The sequence below is a fragment of the Atractosteus spatula genome, chromosome 5 (genome assembly GCF_055471065.1).
Source record: "Atractosteus spatula isolate fAtrSpa1 chromosome 5, fAtrSpa1.hap1, whole genome shotgun sequence".
Classification (NCBI taxonomy): Eukaryota; Metazoa; Chordata; class Actinopteri; order Semionotiformes; family Lepisosteidae; genus Atractosteus; species Atractosteus spatula.
This window is the reverse complement of record NC_142710.1, coordinates 62,748,954-62,768,686: the sequence shown is the minus strand read 5'-3', so window position 1 is coordinate 62,768,686 and position 19,733 is coordinate 62,748,954. Positions and strand designations below refer to the sequence as shown.

The window sequence follows — 19,733 nt, the reverse complement described above, 5'->3', positions numbered from 1 at the left end:
CCATGTTCTCAATCTCCAGACCTCAATCCAACTGAAAATGTGTGATATTTACTTATGAGAGTTCACTAACAGAAACTAAATGGTCTGAAGAATTTACAGAATACTTACTATGGGGATGTGAAAAATTATGACCCTCACATTTTCTGGACTTCTTATTTATATCTGTAATTAGCTAAAAAGCCTTGCATAAAAATACTGCTTTATTTTCACCTATAGGACAGTAACAGCTAGCGCTGTCACCTGTCCCTATTTGGAATTGTCCTGTATTTTTCAGACAGGTTGTGCTGGACATCTTAATTCTCTCATTTTGAGTGCTTTTCTGAACCAGCGTTGTGCCAGCCTGTCACAGTCGTCATCCCTCCTCTAGAGGGTGCTCTGACCTTTTTGTATTTTAGTTTCATTATTACGTGCACGTGTCTCCTTTTTTCCTGTCCCTACTTAAGTTTGGTGTCTCCAGGCTTCAGGGCTCGGTATTGGAAGATGGACGCCACAAGGCCTGCCTATCCCCCAGGCTCGTGGATACCCCAAGGGCTCTTATTCCTCGGCGTCCTGAACATCTGGGTCCTGGGCTTGGAGAACCCAGCTCCTTTGTGATTTTAACTTCCTTGTTCCTGATTCCTTGGCCCCGTTCCTGTCTCTCTTCAGATGGATCTCCCGGCTATGGACTTTTGGACTTCCTGGTTTCCCCTTTCGGATTGTTTGTGGACTTGTTCGCCTGTGCCACGCCCCCCTGTCAGTCATCCCATCCTGATCCTGTCATGTTTCCCTGTTGCCCTTCTCCAGTCTCTTCCGGATTTTACCGTCTGCATAGGGTCCTAAATACGCACTACATGGGAGTCTGAACCGGCTCCCGTTACGCAGCCTGAAGACTGTGTCAGAGCTTTGTAGAGGAAAGGTATGAAGCACAACAAAAAAGAAAGTCAAAGTCCTTTAGAATTCAGCATGACAGAAATACGTTTAAAGTTTATTAAGTTTTGGACTTAATAAAGAACAAGTGCAGTCTTGGTAATCTGCCAGTACTGACACAGTACTCTTTATGGATTCACTGATGGATATATAATTGAAGTGCAAGATAACTGTATCAGGTTATTTACTATGCCTAACAACATTTGCAAGGAGTATTACCTCTCTTTGGCAGAGATGTTGGTTCAGGTTTTTGCCTTTCTCTCAGAGTGGGTTGGCTGAGGCCATCTTCTCCCTCGCAGCAGGTTAGAAACATATGGCTACAGGGGTAAACTAGATGCTGGTGAGAATCACAGTTGTGTCCTTCACTGCGAAACTGCAAGCCCAGAGAACAGCAGCTACAGCACTCCTGCAGAACAGCGTGACACGATACATTTTATTGCCATCCATTTCTCTGATCTTTTGGCTTGTTACTGTTTAGTAAACATGAAATAAAGGGACAAATAAGAGGACATTGGTAACCATGACAACTTATTAAAGTGGGATTACATTGTCTGAGAGGAGTACGCACCACTATTTGAATTGTGACAAAAGCCCTTAAGTAATTAATGTTCTCCAAAGTAAGCCTCTGCCTCTGACAGTACCACTGCCTTAAAGCCAAGGACACTGCAGGTGGCAGGAGAGGAATATTGACATTTTAAGACCATGTAGAATATTTTCTCTGTGGTGACAGTAATAGTTTTTTATTCTCTCTGACAAGTAGTAAAAACCATGCAATTTATTTTCCTGCTGTGTTTCTGGTCTCAGCAATGCAGAAAAGTACAAATAATTACAATATTTGCCAGCACCAGGCAAGTGACACACTCTCATACTGGAGCTTTTCCCAATTACAACAACACAAAATCCAATCTGACATTTATCTGGGAATTAAACTCCTAGGGTGACAAGTGCATTTCAGAGAGGTTTCAGGGAAAAAAAAACATTGTATTCAGTTCCATGTATGTTATGAAACAAAAAAAGTGAAAACATAAATACATGACTTCATTATTTAGATGGTGTATCATAATGTTGCTGCTAAACCATTGACCTAAATATATTAATAATAAACATCAGCACAGATTTCTCCTCAAAACTTGCCTATTCAAGTTGAACTTCTTCTCTTGTCTTGTTAGCGGGTTTGAAACTGTGGATATTTTTAAGAACTCAGTTTCCCTTTTTTATATTCTTTGTTATTATTGAACCAGATTTTTAGCACAACGGCTTCTTGACTTCTCCAAAGTCTGTAGGTCATGGAAAAAAAGCAACATTTTAACCCAGCTGAAATAAAATAAGAGTTTGTTTCCTTTCTCCATTGGGCAAATGGCCCTGGTGTGTGTGTGTGTGTGTGTGTGTGTGTGTGTGTGTGTGTCTATATGTCTGCCCTGAGATGGGCTGGTGTCCCATTCAGGGTGTATCTGGCCTTGTGCCCACTGCTTGCCAGGTCAGGCTTTGGCTTCCCTGCAACCCTGTGTTGGATAAAGCAGTTAGAAAATGGATGGAAGGGTGACTTGCCATGTAAGAGTCGGCTCCGCAGGTGTCACGTTCACCCAGTTCGCACATTTTCCCTTCTTTGGCTGCAGTCATACCGGCCAAGCATTTGCTGTCTCTCAAGTGTCCCAAGCAGCACTGCTGCTCAGCAATTCTAAAAAAAAACCCAAAAAGGTAAGTGATACGTAGAGCAACTACAAAGCCGGACAACTGGTATAGCAAATCCGGTAGAATTAAAACAGAATCCATCTGTCCCAGTCAGGCCTATTATCAAACCTGGCTAAGACGTACTGCTTTCCCTCAACTGCAGGAAAATGATGTACTGTATTCATTAATTTTCCTGTTACTGCAGTCTCATCAACCTACCAAGTCAAGTTGTGTTATGCATAATAAGCCTGTGGTGAGCAACATCTCAATTAGCAATATCACAGCAGGACACAATGAAGGGAAAGATATCAAGGTTACAGACACATTTATAACTAAATTCAATGCATTGTAATTTTCAGACTCTTGCTGCCCTCATGACTCTTTGAAAAGGAATTAAAAAAAAATAGATAATGTTCAAGACTATTAACTTACCTACAGGTGTTCACCTCTCTCTGTGGCATGCCAGTACAATGTCCATTGTCAGAGGCCCACTTTTGTCCAGCCTCACAGCATGTTGCAACAAGGAGATGTCCTGAAAATAAAGAAAACAAAACCCCACGTTCTCAAAAGGCAGAGAGTGTTTAGTTTGGCAAAAGTAAGTCTATCTGTGATAAAGCTTACTTCACTAAGTGAAAGAAAATATTAGTTCAGTTGTATTGTAATGTTTCGGTGATTACGAAACCTTGGACTTATTAAACTATGCTTCACCTCATTACATTAGCTTCAACCATAAACTGAAGATGACTAAATCATGAGCAAAGGTCAAAACAAAAGAGTTACCATTCATGGAGCATGTTAAGAAACAAAATTGTGGTTAAAACAGCCTATTTGATAAAATAGAAAGTACTGTGTGTCTTGTGTCACAATAACCTTTGGGCACACATACAGTACTTGTACAAAAGGGACAAAGGGTTCGCATTCCTATGGACAACAACAGTGGACAGAGAACAACTTTGTGCTACAATGCTTCATTTCCTTCCATGCAGGCTAGCCATCTTGGACACAAATTGTGTACCACTGTTATCCATAGCAACATGATCCCCAAGGTCCCATCTGTATGTGTACTGTGTTTCACTGTTCCACGGTGCACTGTTTCCACAAAACAGATGTCTGAATAGGATAGGCTACTGTTATAACAGCCCTGCATAACATTACAGGGTTCCGCCCTGGTGGAACCAACACATCTGGTACTCCTAGAGGACAACACTGCTGGGCTTAAGCTGGTTCTTCAAATGAAAAATCTGGTTAGACAGCAAAAGAAGTATTTTACATTTTGTATAATGCATGTTGTACTTTACTTCCAGAGAAGTCCTGTGGCTTTATAAGAGATTTTCTTTGTCTATCTTATCTATACTGGACAATAAAATACTATCTAGACTTAGATTTGTCTTGAAAGTACTATTTCTCTCACTACACATAAGAAGTTTAAGTACTGCATTACTTACATTGGCAGAGGTTAACAAATAAATATAAAAATGTGATTGTGACAATAAGGTCAATTAATTCCAAGCTATTCATCCTAAAGCTGGAATAGAATGTCTAAGGACATTGCAAACCCACTGGAAAACAGATCCCATTTCTCTGAAAAGGACTGATGTATATTTACACAATAAGATAACATCCTCATTGTTATAATTTCTTTTCAGTCAATTCAATTCCAGTTCCAGCAACTAGAAAATACAGTGTGGCTATACACACAAAATGATTATTCAACAAAGAAGTAAGAAGGTTGATACTTAGGCTTGTGTACAATATGCCTGTATATTAATTATGTACAGTACAGTATGTCACAACTGGATCATAATATAAAGTTGAATGTGCCTTCATCCCCTTCTAAGACTGCAGTCAAGAACATTTATTTAAGCATTACACTTCACTTTTTCCCTTCTCTCATTTTTTGTCTCTCTTGGAGCAAAAAAAAATCACCATAAAAGGATTTTATAATCATTCTTTCATTCAGATGTATCCAGTTTTTTTTTTAATATGCAATTAGTTATCTTAGTGGAAGAAATTAGCTTCAATTTCTTTAGGAAACAAAAGTCAAAATTTGTGCACTTGCATCACTACCAAACTGTAAGCCAGTAAAGTAAATTCCAAAGTTTTATTGCTTTCCTTCACAGTTGTTTCAAATCATATACCAACTGCATGTGAAACCTTAGACTTTCTTCGAGCAACACAAAGACCAGTTTTGTCAAGCTGTGCCTCCCTCAGCTCATAATTACCTTGAATGTGTATACAACAGAGATTTCAGAAACCTCCTGCTGGCAGTACTACCTTTCCCATTACCTCGCACACTGTACATTTTCCAGCAGCCCTGTGTGCTCTGCAAATAACTGTTGAGGGAATTCTCCCAAACTCACGCTGCGTTGTCTTAGCACGTCTTAAATCGCTTCTTTGCGGCGGCATGCAATTTTCTGCGTCACATACATATACAAAAAAACTTAAACAAATTGAATCTGTGGTTATTTTATATTTTACAAGTTCAAAACACAGTAATTTTATTGTCTCAGTGTTTAAATTTTATGTTAACTTAACATCATTCATTTCATTTGTGATTAGTAAATTTCACCATCATATTTTCAATTTATACATTTTTGTGTTTTCTGTTTATGCCTGTGATTTTATTTAACTGCACCTCTAGGTATATGAACTGGCTGATCCAGTTGAGACCAAAAGTGTCAGTCAGCTAGACTACAGTATATATTGGCCACTGTTTTAGACCGGCCAATTTCTCCCTCTCTTGCCTAGCATTCCTGTATGTATTTTCAAATGCATCATGGAAAGAATCGGCCTCTAAAAATTTGTAGACTTCTTCCTAAACAGCAGTATAATTCAGGTGGATATAAAATTATATCTAACAAAAGCTGATGGTGTCAATTTGCACTGGGTTGAAAAGAAGCTTTACAAAATTTTTCACAAGGTCCCCAAATTCCTGCAAATCAAATAGAGGACCTCTGAGAAAATGATCTGGGTAAAGAAACAGACAATTCACATGGCACTTTTGAGGCTTTGAAATTAACAGCTAATGGTGGGTGCCTTGTAGTGCCCTACAAAACTTCAAAACAATACTTCTGCAAAACGCAGCTCACCAATACTACTACAATACTACTACAAAGCCATAAACCACCATTATTGATTTATTAGTGATCCATCACACATTTTCAAATTTTCAAATGATATAAGATATTTTTTCATCTGGTTACTATGGTTTCTGTACGCTGGCAAGCTAAACAGATGTTTGGCTAGAGCAGCAGAAAGCTAGTTTTGCCCTTGACAGAAAGAAGTGTAAACAGGAATGTTGCAGGAATCCCAAAACATTAGTGTTGTGCACAGCTCTCAAGCACATACGGAAACAGAAATTCAGTATAAATACTGAATCCCAATGTTCAATTAGTCACACACTATAAACAAACACTATACTGCACATGTGCTTAGAAAAACAGGACTTACAGCATACTGTATGAGATAATACTATTTTATCAAAACAAATAAACTGCATGGAACAGAAAAAGAGCAATCCTCCTCTTCTTAAGTATGACTATTAATAGACATACTGCAAGCAAAGAGACCGATGATGTACACCTTATACAAAAACTTTACAATCCCAATTCTAAATATCAGTTAAAGTAGTATATTAATGCTTTAATATCAGGTGGGGTGTTCGGGAAACTTTACAAATATGGACAAAATATTATTAGAATTAAAGGAAATAAAGAAAATGTGCCTTCATATCAGAACATACCAGTGGACTTATAATTGTTCTATCTTTAGAAAGCATGTTATGAAGGAATAGCTTTGCGAAAGTTATATCTTCAAGGTTATTTTACTAAAAGTAATAACAAAACACAAGTGCATGGACATCACTATCCACTTCGTACCAATTTAGGCTGGGTACAAATATGCAATACAGACATACTAAATGAAAATATTTAATATCACTTCAATATTAAAACAGATGCATAGTATTAAAAACTAAATTTGTCAATATTTCCATAACATGCATATAACATGTTTTATGAAGATGAAGATGTGCAGTAACACTGGTTTGTGGATTAATACTATGCATACTTAAATTAACAAAAACAGTACCCTTAACATGTCCTTACACGCTAAAAACATACAAACTGATAATTTGAGAGAAAATATTCTCTGCAACATACTGTACTTTTGTGTAATACTTTTTAGCCAGAAGCCCATGACTTGTTATTTTAAACCTCATCAATGTGTCTTCTAAATTCTATTTAGCAACAGCAAACAAAAGATTTTAAACAGGATCTGGTGCAGCTACTGTATATGCAGAAGTCCTGAATTTATTTAGAAACCAGGAATATTTCCCAACATCTAAACATCCCCTTTCCTGTAATGTTAACCTTACAAACACACATAGAAACAAGATTTTTTTGCATTTATTCAAATAAGTAACAGAGAACAACTATTTGTAGCTGGAATTGGAGGGGGGCACTTAGTCTAGCTTTTTCTCTATAAATGAATAAGGAATTTTTAAAGCAATTCCCTGCTAGGTTGTTGATGTTGGTTCTAATCAGGATGCCAAGCAAAATATAATCAATTTAGTTCTATAATGATCCTTTCTCAGCTGTTTTCTGTCCTTCCAGGGGGCTTTTCAGAATGATTAAAGCCTATCTTTCTACCCTTTACTGCCATTACACTGCTTGCCAAAGAGAAACCGAGACTTTGAACACACCAGGCTCTGAGGTAAATCTTTTTTTTTCTTTCAGGGAAACAGTCACATCCATAAAAGACAAAAAAAAAAAACATATTGAGTAAATGATATATTTCAGGTCATCTATATAACATTAAATGACTTCTTACTAGAACTTTCAAGGTTTTCCTTTAATCTTGGAGATAATGTAACACCACAAACAGACTAGGGAAAGAAAGAGAAAAATTACAGTTAAACATACTGTAGCCTGAAAAAAATTTCTGGACAACAGAAATTTAACTCACCCTGCAAACTGTCTCACACATATTACAGGAAATCTTTTTCACATAGCAAAAGAGACGCCATTGAGCTAATTATTTTTTACTTTTGTCCAATATAGCCTATTCTGACCTGATTTTTTTTGTATGGGAGCACATACAGTATGAATGAAATTAATTTTTTGTTATTCTAAAATACCCAGCCAGAGGGAATGATTTAAAATGGCTACAGGATGCTTAAGGGAAATGCATCACTCCAACTCTTCACTTTATGGAGAGTCTTCTTTAGACATTTGTTGCAGCTGTTTACTATTTTATATACCCTTAAACAAATATTCTGCTACAACATCAATGAAAAAAGTTTCACTACACTACAGCTTTGTTTTGACTGATCGGCTGATTTAAGTATTGTACGTATCAATCAAAATGCAAGTGCTGATTTAGAATTTATAAATGCGATGGGATCTGAACTGTGCTAGTAAAAAAAAAAGATGTGCTCAGCAAGTCCACTGAAGAACATCTAAGAACAAATTTCATTCACAAACATATTTCAGTGTTTTGCATCAGTTGGAAGGAGTTAATACCGAAAAACATGATTTTTAACTGTGCCCTCCCATAAAATGCTCCACATGCTGAAATGTCATCATGTTTACCGATACACACAGACACACACATGAATCTGTGTTCAGTCACCCTTTTGTGTTTTGTAACCTCATGTAGTGTAACCTCATCATACCTACAGTACAACGTTTGACATCTAAATAAGGTCGAAAGACACATGGTTGGCCAACATAGCAAATGTGAGTGTCATTTCTGTTATTACTCCACATTTAAACCTCCAGAAAGTCATCTGCAGAGCAGATGTCTGTGAGATCTGAAGAAAACATGTTCTGGGTTTAAGTTAAATGATTTTTACTCTTTAATAGGTAGGTATGAATGCTCATACAACTGTTACACTCTTCTGTAAGGTGGTAATCTGTCTGTATATTCACATAATATTCCAGCAGGTATGGGAGCTGTACAGTCAATGACAGATGTTTGTTTTTTTTAAGTGGTGAAGTGTTTTTTTTTTTTCATGTGCAGATTTGTATTATCCAAGCATTATTAAATGAATTTCAAAAGGAAGGCTAGGCCCCCGAGTCAGCCAATCATCGGAGACCTCAGACTTTCCTTCCCAGCGTCCTCTGCACAGGAACCCTCCACCAATCTCAGTTCCACTGCCCCTGCAGAAACCTCTGGGCTTATTCCACTCAGAAGTTCAGACCTCCTCATCTATAATGATAGGTTGTCACCCAAATAATTACACCATGGGACTTGTCTTTACCTCTTGAATTTATTTGGTAGAAATGCATTCCTTGAAATGACATTTTTCATCACTTATGGCATCTTCTGATTTTTTTTGCTCCAAAATCAGTTTGCTTCAGAAGAGTTATTAGACAGTTATGAACACTTTGCATTACTCCTGTCTTTATTAAAGAAAGTGTGTGCTCATATGACCTGGAAGTGAAATGTTATAACAGGTTTTCTGGTTTCTGATTTCTGGTTAAGCACTAGTTATAGTTTTTGAAAGAGGGCAATAGCTTTAGCTAGCTTTAAAAATAAGAAATCCTACCGAGTTTAAAATGTATTTGAATACTTAACATGAAACCATTATAAAACAAAATAATGCAATGCTTTATACATCATTGCCTAGTTTTGTAATTATTCATAACTTCACCTTTCTTATTATCGACAAAAAAAACAACATTAATAGTGTGAAGGGTGAGGTTTAGTTAAGGATTAAGGCAGGTACAGTATGTGCCCCTAGTCTCACCCAAATTTGAAATACACGAGAAATAACATTTCAAAATTCTCAGTTCATCTACTAAACTACTTTGGTTTTCCTTATTCCATTCATATTGATAACAGTATTCTATCTGTAGTTTTTAGTTAACTGTAAAACTAAACTTTATCGCTAGTTATCGTCAAAGATGATGATGTACAGTTCTCCAAGTGTAATTTACAGTACTTATCTACTAGAATTCACAATGGAAACCCACATCATAACCTGAAGCAAGGCATTGAGGGCAGATTATTAAAAAGTTATGTGTAACTTAGGTACAACTATTATGTATAATAGTTGTGTTGTTTGGAAGCAATCCAATAAATATCTTGGACTTGCAAGTGAGAGTATCAAAACTCTGCAGCAAAAGCAATTGATTTACCTTCAGACAATTATTTTTAAATTTTGTGTACTAACTATAATTTAAAAAAAAATCCCACCTGTGCAGCCCCAGATATTTTTTGTTAAAAAATGCCTCGCTCTGCACACGATTTTGGACAGTATATTGTTAGCATGCTACATTGCACCTTTCATATTTTATTCTTTAAATGTTACAAAAATACACATTTAAGGACAGGAAGAATGACATGACAATAAACTACTGCTTTGACAGGCTGAATGCCAGCCTTTTCCTCTTGTACTTAGAGTCCTTACCATTAAAACAACAGTCATGTTTCACTGCCAGCACACATCCAGCTCTCCTACTACAGTATGTGCTGTCTGGCTCTGACATTTCAAGACATATGGCTCTCTACGGGGGGACCTCAAGTTACTTCCTGATATTTCCTTTCTGCAGCAGGCAACCTTCTGTATTTTACCACTTGATCAATACTGTGCAAATAACAGCACCTGGCGGTCAGATTTTAATAGTAAGTTTTGACCTATGAATGCACATGCTCCATGGCAGTTAGGCAAATGCCTGTTGAATTGATGAAAGCAGTCTATATATTATTATATGCTACTAAATATATGTTTATTGTCTAAGAGCACATTTGTTGATTGTACCAATAAATACCAGTTGCTGAGAACAACACAATGACCCAAGTGGTGAATCACTTTTTGGCTGGAGGCAAGGTAGATAATTAAAAACCTAATGCATCCTAAGAGGCTGATAACTGAGGTAACAACTTAGGACGACAGATTTATCTACAACCAGCCCACATTGAAAATGGCAGCATCCCAGCAGGCCTACAAAAGGCCATTAATCACCAGTGGGGGTGACTACGGGCAAAGCCAGCAAGGCTCAATGGAAACAGTAGTCCTTCTGCAATTCATGTGCAAGAAGTCTTTGTTTTTGCCACCAATGCAAATAAAATCTACAGATCTTTCGGTTAAATAATTTGCATAATATGTACAATGCTGTCACCTTTCTAGTGCATGTGCTGTGACATGTTTTTAGCCAGCTAATGGGAAACAGGGACGAACCCATAGATGGGACAATTTAGAGCAACCAGTCAAAGCGCTGGCAGGTGGGAGGACATCAGAGCCCCCATAGAAAACCCAGGAGAACCCAGGTGAAGCGGAGCACCAGGAAATTTAACACGCCGCATGTTCCAGCCAAACATGGGACCCAGGACTCCACAGCTGTGAGGCAGCTGCACTTATCACATCACCCCAATGCTGACATGATGAGTCCTTATGTGGGCTGATGAATGGTCATCTAGAAGTTAAACTTTAAGACTGTAAGGTTTATTAAAATTCCAGGGACCAGGAAGAGAACAGGCAAAAGGAAAAGGGACCGCAAACTTGTCACATAAGATAGAATTTCGAGAAAGACACTGGGCTGAGCAACTGCTTACTACTCCCACGTAAAGGAAATAAAAAGCTTATCTCATTTTTTAAGAGGCATAACATCAAAGAAATTAACAGTGGATCACGGGGGATAGGAATGAGGAAAAAACAACAGGTGCAACTTTTTCTTTCTCAAACAATTTTCAAAACTATTCCATTCTACTTCATTTATATTCATAAGAGAGTGAAAACATAAAAAAAAATTAAAAACTACTCAAATTTAGCTTCCATAAAGGTTTATTTGAAAAAGTAGGCAGCCTGTGGCAACCACAACCTTCAACGACAGGATTGTGTTTTGATGGGACAGAGGGTGGAAGAGTATGCAATACATTTTAAAAAAACATTTACTTTAAAGCTATCATAGGACAATTAATTCAACATGATAGACATGCCATTGTAAAACATTTGTTACACTGATCCCATTTATTCTAGTTTTCTTTAAGCTTTCATATTTCAATTCTCAAAAGCATTAAAGCTTAAAGCGACAGGAAGAGATTACTGGACAATTTAAGTTAGCAGACACGTGGCAACGCTATAAAGACCAACGTTTGCTTTCATAAAAAGAAAGATGAAAGGCTTTTAAACAAATATTGCTAACTAGATATTATCCAGTTTGCCAAGCCTACTGATAATGCTCAGCTACAGTATAACTGTCAACTTACTAATAAAAGTGATGGATATTAAAATAGAGCTTCAGGTTTATTTACTTTAATGTGCCAAATGGTACTGTCATACTATATAACAGATAGTGGTGTGCCAAACAATTAGACCTTAGCCAAAAAGAACCCACAATGGTTAGCATCAAGTTCGGAGTATACTTGGAAGAATTATATATTTAACCATTAACTTTTTTCATTCAGTCACTTTGCCACAATGGACTGCTTGCTACAATCCAATTTACAATATTTATAGTTTCCACACACCACACACATTTTTACAGGGTCTCATTTCATTGTCATTGTGTTATTCTTTTTGTAAAGAAAATGAGTATATTAAACTATTCCGAGCTGACCAAATTAAAGGGTTTGTGGCAACATCATGGAAATGTTTCAGTTTTGCACAGAAAAGTTGTGCCAGTGTAATTTTGTTGAAACATTCTTTATAATGTTGACACTGACAAAATATAATGGCAACACAGTGCTGCTAAAATGCTCAGTTGTCAGTTTGGTATTTTGTAACATTCCAACATCTTAATAATGTATAGAACACATCGCCAGGTAACATCTTCTAAAACTGTAAATGTGTTACCTTTTTGTACATTATATCTGAATGCCCGGTATAACACAACTGCACTGTTCCAGTAATAGTGTAAAGAACTTTCCAAAACCTTTTGGTCTAACAACCAAATCCCAACCTTCCCGCAACATTTGGAAATGTTGTTAAAATGTTTTGTGTTAGCTGAGTAGGTATAATTTCATTCTTCCCATAAAAAGAGCATGATGGTTTTGCATTGCAAAGTTTTTTTTCCCCAAGGGAAATAGATTTTCAAAGCATTTTATATATTTATGCATAATTCCATTATGTAATTTGTTGTCTTACTTTTTTTAAAAAGCTAGAACAGATTTGGAAAAGATTCAGGGGGTCACGTTTGTGCTGTAACGCACACGTAAATTCCACTAAGTTATGTGAGCAGTGTGATATACTAGTAGTTTGTGTGGCTCCTATCAAAAGATGTGAAAAACTGCTAAACTCTACAAGTCCTGTTTCAATGCTGGCCCACCTGCCCCTTCAAGGCATTAATCTTTGGTCATCTATCAAATGCAGACACATGCCAGCAGAATTCTGTTTACACAGCCACACTAAGAGGTAAAGCCGATTTGTAGACTACAGATGTGAAATACCTAATGCATTTTAAAATCTAAAGTGACATTCTTACTAATGATATAACATCCATCAGCACAGGTTTATTTGCTTGATTTGCTTCAAATGCTTGATAGAGGCATACTAAGATCTGTTTGAAATCTGTCTATATAAGGACTCCAAAACAAATAACTGAGCTTTATAGAGTTCACCTATGGTATTAACAACAAGGTTAAATGCACTGTTCTGTTTTTTTCCATAAATTTTGTTTCCTGTTTTTCATTCAATCTACATACATTATATGTAATCAAAATTAAAAAAAATAATAAAAAAATTATATGGACATTTGTTTTATATATACACAGTGAATCTCATGTGGTAACTCAATTAAATTAGGAAAACAATCATCTATTTTCTATCTCAGCCATTAGACATATTGGAACAAGATTTTTGTTTTTATTCAGCTGTAATTTTTGTTTTTACCTCTGCTGTGAAAAGGCCCCATAATCCATACTTATTCCAAATTTTTAAGTGATATACTGTACTGTATAATACTCTCTTTTAGGTGACACATTTTTGGAATAATTGAATTTACAGTTTAATCATTAATCTATAGTAGGAGTATGCATTTAGTTTAGAGAACACACACAAGTTATTATAAAAGCCTTGATACACTTTAAAACTGTATTTGAACTTTGTAATTTGTAATTTAAGAAAGCATACTGTACATTGATAAAAGTGATACTAATGAGGAACACCATGAAAATATTAAACATTCTTAGAATAATTAAATTATTTAATTTTGGGTGTATTTTAGAATATTTTTTAAATTTAGGCTGTATGAGATACCCCAAGAAATCTCATTATTTAAAATTGCAAAAACACATTAAATACATTATTTTTCCTATTTCATTTACTAGGGTTCCTAAGCATTAGTTTCCTATTTAGATTATTTGCTTTATAGCATCTAAAATGCATTGATAATACAAAGCAAAAAAAGATATGCAGGGAACACTCTTAACAGTGTTAATCCTTACCAACGTCTTGCTTGCTGTGCAGCATGAAAATTTTCACCAAACATAAAATGTAAAAAGTACTTAATGACTCTACTTATTCACATGAAAAATATCTTTCCCATTTTCTCTCATTTTTCCTGTTTTGCAATCAAACATAAAATTATTTTGTGAAAACGTCTAGTGAATGCTGGCCTTACCTCAGATGTCGTAATGTGGATCATTTAAAACTAATCACTGTATCATAACCAATTACCTCATATCCTGGATACAAACCGCCATTTGTCTCATGTAATCCATAATGTCATTACAAACAATAATAGACAAAAGGCATTACTGCACATTTTGGGCATTCACCAATGCAAACTATTTACACTGAGCTCTGCGCCACACGATTGGAGCCTGACAAAAAGTTAACATTCTGTTGGACAGTGCTGAAGACTCCAATCCAGTGCACATTTCTGTTCCAAGTAGACAGGATGTTCCTCAGAAATACACACTCTTTCTTGCATTTCTAGGAGGAAATCAAAAAACCCAGTCTACTATAAAACACACCCTTTTTTACAGCTACATCTTAATATAAATGCACTTTGAAATAAGATGCTCTCATGAACACATTAATAACAATTCTGCACATCTGTAATGTGCTCTTCATCACAAAAGGATCCCAGTATGCTTTCATATAGGAGGGGATACTCTTCTCTCACCACTGAAATGCAGCCCCACCTGGGTAACTTGTTACAGCCATGAATGTCCCAACAGCCCCACTACACAGCAGGTCAGGTGGAGGAGTGAGAAGCTACTTCACTAGTTCAATTAAGGGGAAACCTTAGGGAAGCCAGAATGTACAGAGGAATTGATACAGGTCACTAGACCTGGGTTTAAAGTTTCATCTAAGTGAAGGCTCCTCCTATACTAGAGCCATCCGGCCTTCCCAATGGTGGCTTTTAATTTTTGTTTCCACCAAACACATACCATCTATAATGGATGTGTAACATTCATAGGCTGGCACTTTGATGTCATCTATAATATAATCAATCGTAATGTACAAATACTTGTCAACGATATAGACAGTGACAGTGTTCAAGGGTTTTAAAGGAAATAAAGGCTTTGACTGCATGGGGATCATGACAGATTGAACCTATTGGTAAATGCTACATTTTGGAACAAAAACCCTGGTATCGCAATCTAAATCACAACATTCAATTAATTTTAGCACATTAAATTTAATAATCATTCATTTTAGTGAATTAATTTGAAAATGTATTATTTGGACATTCTCGTACCATTGCCACAATAATTAATTTCAGAGATTATTATAATTAATCTGCACATGGATGTAATAAACTGTTCTGGTTAATGTACTACTGAACTCTCTCATTAGCAAGTTAATTTTTTGTTCCCAAACACACTGATTGTCAAGAAACTCTACTGAAAATGGTATTGCTTGTACAAAATTAGAATTTTTAGCTTGTAATGCTTTTTTAAAATACCCATACATTGTGTGCACAACCACCTTTCCATAAAGGAAGAAACATTCAGTAGCACATAATCAATGTAAATGGAGTTAGTGAAAGATTGAAACAATATTTTCCAAGCTCGTTTGCCACTTTCCTCAAACTCTATTAAAACAATGGGCAGCATTAGGAAACCACCCATTAACGCCACCATGCGCTTTTGATTCACTGTCACAGATGCCAGGAGGTCTTGTGTTCCTCTTAAAAGTGGCAAATACTGTATATGCCAACATCTACTTTCTCTCATGTCCAAACAGAAGGAGGAAGGGGTAGAGGATTTATCTTACTTCTTTTTCAGATAAGATAAACTACTAAAACAAGGAAGCTGGGGTACATGTGGAAAGCTGTCTGTAATATAGACTTGTTCTCCAGAAGGCTACAATTACCAGTGTGCAGAGTTGGCTGTTCTGCTTTACAGTTTGACACAGTAGCATGAAAAGTCACATACATAGTAAGGATTTGGTTTTGCTATTTCACTCTTTGATTGAAGATCTTCATGAAACAGGACTGAACCAGAAAGAAGACTATGCACAAAGTTAGTTAAGCACAGTGACAAAACAAGTCATTCAACTGAATGAGAACATTTTAACCTGGACAGCATATTTTTGTGGGAAAAATGGAAAATTGTGTTGGATTCTCCACATTTGTGGACACTAAACTCCACACAGATGTGTCCCAGAACAGAATATAACCTCTGTCCCCAGAGTAGTGGTAGCTGTCAACGTGTGAGAAATCAACGGGATCTTCTGACGGAGGCTTTTTAATAACAACATGAACAATGGAGATTTATTCTACAGATATCAAGTGAAAACTTCACAGATATGTGCTTTTCTGAGAGCAAGGTGTGCACTCAAGCAAAAAAATAAAAAAAGAATTTATTGCTCTCGTGCAATTTCAGTTAAAGAGGGAAGTGAGGTACAAAGAAGTTATTGTCATTGAACCATGAATTGTGTGCTTGAGAATTCACAAGGAAACATATTTATTTAATCTTGGTTTATATACGATTATAGACGTATTTTTCATTGTACTGTATACATTAAGTATATGGATTACCTTGAGTAAAAGAACATCTCATTATTACAGCTGCTTCTGGAATATTTATTCCTTTCAGGAAAGAAATGAAAGGTAAGGGATTTTGCATGGACATATTAGTAAAATTACTAAGTATAAGCAATGAGCTAATATTCACCCTCAAATGCAACAATAACAGCTTGGGTATAAGAGATGGGATAGAAACAAAACACAGGGACTCAGGAGGAAATCTCATTGGCCCCTGGCATAAAAGCAATTCCAAAATGCCCTCATCCATCACATGTAATGGTGTTTTTAGAGTCAGCTTTGAAATGAAATGTAAAACCAAAAGCTTTCACCCTTTGAAAGCACTGAATATCATACAAAGAGATCGCCAGAACAAAATACATTTAAAAAAAACCTTCTGGCCCCACTTTCAGCTGCAGCTCTCGGGGGCATATTAAATGATCCGCTCATTTCAGAATGACCCGGTTCAGTGCTCCATCCTATGTGAGTCCACAAGTGTTACTTGAAGAAAGACTGTGACTGTGCATTTTGAAGTTGCTCTCTTAAGATAACAAACTCAAACTTGATCTGTTAACTTTGATGAGCCGTTCAAGCCAGAAGGACAGAATTTAGCAAGGCTATCTCCGTCTGACTTCATCAGGCCTGTGCTCAGCAGGGCAGCAAGACTAATTAAGGCAGCCAATTTTCCCACTCCATCCCATGGGAATGTAGAGGCCACTGTAGGACTTGCCATCATCCTTAGCACTTTCGATTATCGCACACAACGTGCTGGAAAAAAATATAGAAATAGTCATACATTTGAAAGACAAATGTTTATAATTGTTTTATAAATGTTAACTCAGTCATTTCATACAGCCATATTAAATATACTGTAATTAATATACTGTACCATCCTTAGGTTCATATTATTCTCAGTGGGTATACAGTACTTATACTACATACATAATATATATAAATACTGAGTGAGAACAAAACAGTCAGGTTTTGACAGAACAGATTCATACAGTATATGTACTGTAGAATATATCAATTCTATATGATACCTGTACATGAGTGTATTGCTATCCTACCAACCGTAATTAATTTGTACACAATATTTTTTTTGAAGAATGCAAAATCTATATCATGGCGCTTTCAAGACCCGTTCACACCATGTCCATACTGAGAAATGCAAAGTAAAGGGTAGCATAGCCTGTCAACACTGTGCACCATCCATAAATCAATATCTTCTTTCCATTCTCATCACTATTTGTCTCAAACACCAGGGTCTCAACTATTATAAAAATGAGTTTAACAGTAAATCTAAAAACTTATGCAGAACAGAATACAGAATACAGTGCAACAATGCTAAAGACAAAGGATGAAATTGAACTGAGACAGGAAACTTAAAATTTTCAAAGATGATGACTATGTCAGTTCTGAAAAGAAGTCATTTTTTGTCACAACAAATAACTTCAAGTCAGAAGGAAGACAACATTAGGACATTCTCCATAATGACTGTATGTACAGTAGCTTATTTTGTATTTTTTCTTTAAAATAATGTCATGATCACAGACTCTATGAGCATTTAAAGGAACTATAGCTAAATGCAAATAGTTGTATTATTTTCAATTATCCCTTGATCCAACTGCTCTATTCCTGTTGACACTGTGCATGTGTACTGCTGTGGGACATGGGGCAGTCACATACTGTATATTGTAGAAACTGTAGAAGTACACCTTGGAGCTATAACAGTGGTTACTCCTGCCAGCATGAGAGCCACATGTGTGCATGATGTCAGACAATCATGCACACATGTGGCTCTCATGCTAAGATCTCAACCTAGCTGGAAGTTTGTGGGTTGACTGGTGTTGAGTGGAGAACACTACTGCTGTTTAACCTCTGTGCCTTCCTCTTTTAGTATAAGAGCATAGACCGTTCTACTGAAAATGAAGTTTTTAGTTCAGTTTTATCGCAGCTCGACTCCTTAGAACCCATGCTGGCACTTTTAGCCATACTGGGATCAATTATTACCGGGCTCCCATCACATCTAATTAAATCCGACTTCACTCACCAATTCTCCTAAGACAAATATGAAATACTGAAGTTGCTGAGTTAGCTGTATTCCAGTCTTTTATAGGCAGTCTTTTATACTGCCAGCAACGCTTCAGTATTTTTGGAAAGATGTAACTTCAAAAGTGTAACATTTAACACATTTTCTATCAAGTACATATTCCAATGGCAATTTTCAGAAGTCAGTCAGGAAACCATACATTAATTGCTGTCTAGCACAAACTTTGCCAGTTTTCAAGCCTTCAAAAGTTTTCAAGAGTTTTATATATCACAAAGAAACTTTAGATGAAGACGTTTTTCCTTTTCCTTAAGAAATTTGCAATTGAAATCAATAATTCCCACTACATCTCAGGTATTTCGTGCACACTCAGGGATTAGTGTTTTCTTAATTTTTTAAACTTTGTTTTCGGAAATTTTCTGCCAAGAGTCACAATATAACAAGTTCTATCACATTTTTTTCAGGGTCTGAATTCTTTCAGACAACTTGCACTCTGGGGTGCTTAGAAGTACACAAAACGTACTACATTAAAATGTGTCAGCACACAGTGAAATCAGAAATGTGTCATCATACAATGGAATCAGAAATTGCTGCATGTGGAATGCTTTTTTATAAAGCATTAACCAGTTGGTCAGGCTATCATTTTATCATTTACCATATGGTGCAAATGATATAAGACACAACATCTACCTCCTGTTGAACACAAATCACCAGAGACGACAAATTATATTAAGGGATTTTCATGGTTTTGAAACTCCACTACTTACAGTAATATTTAATGACGTGCTAACTTGGAAAGGCATGCAGGATCAGTAGGACATAAAGCTCTAAAGATGATACATTTACTAACATAAAACCGGTATATACTGTTCTTCTAGTGTATTATGTTGTAAATGAATGGAATTTGGAGGTTATACAAAATATATTGTGGCGAATCAGTCAGCTCGGAGGGAAGAGGGGGAGAGAAAGAGCAGACAGAAGGCGAGTTGCAGCAGCAAGGGGAGGAGTTTATTGCCCTTTTCGGAGAGCAATAGAGCGCACTAGCCGCGGGCAGGTGGAAGCTGGAAGAAGAGCTCACATTGTGAGGTAGCCCCTAGCATGCCACGAGGGGAGAGAGCGCGACTGCCTGGGGGCTCCTCCTTATATAACCCTTCGGGAAGGAAAGGGAAACTGCTGCCAGGAGTGGA

The 19,733-nt window shown here is 36.6% G+C and overlaps 1 protein-coding gene across 4 annotated transcripts in view; it reads right to left on the bottom strand.

The window, feature by feature from the left end:
• Positions 1 to 19,733, bottom strand: part of fbln2 (fibulin 2) — a 59,751-nt gene that overhangs the window by 25,065 nt on the left and 14,953 nt on the right. For all 4 annotated transcript variants that reach the window (XM_088916444.1, XM_088916447.1, XM_088916448.1 and 1 more), the window contains exons 3-5: positions 3,010 to 3,109; positions 2,455 to 2,584; positions 1,126 to 1,312 (exon numbers count right to left, since the gene is read on the bottom strand). In XM_088916444.1, the coding sequence (XP_088772570.1) occupies positions 1,126 to 1,312; positions 2,455 to 2,584; positions 3,010 to 3,109 (417 nt within the window). The remainder of the gene's footprint in view (positions 1 to 1,125; positions 1,313 to 2,454; positions 2,585 to 3,009; positions 3,110 to 19,733) is intronic.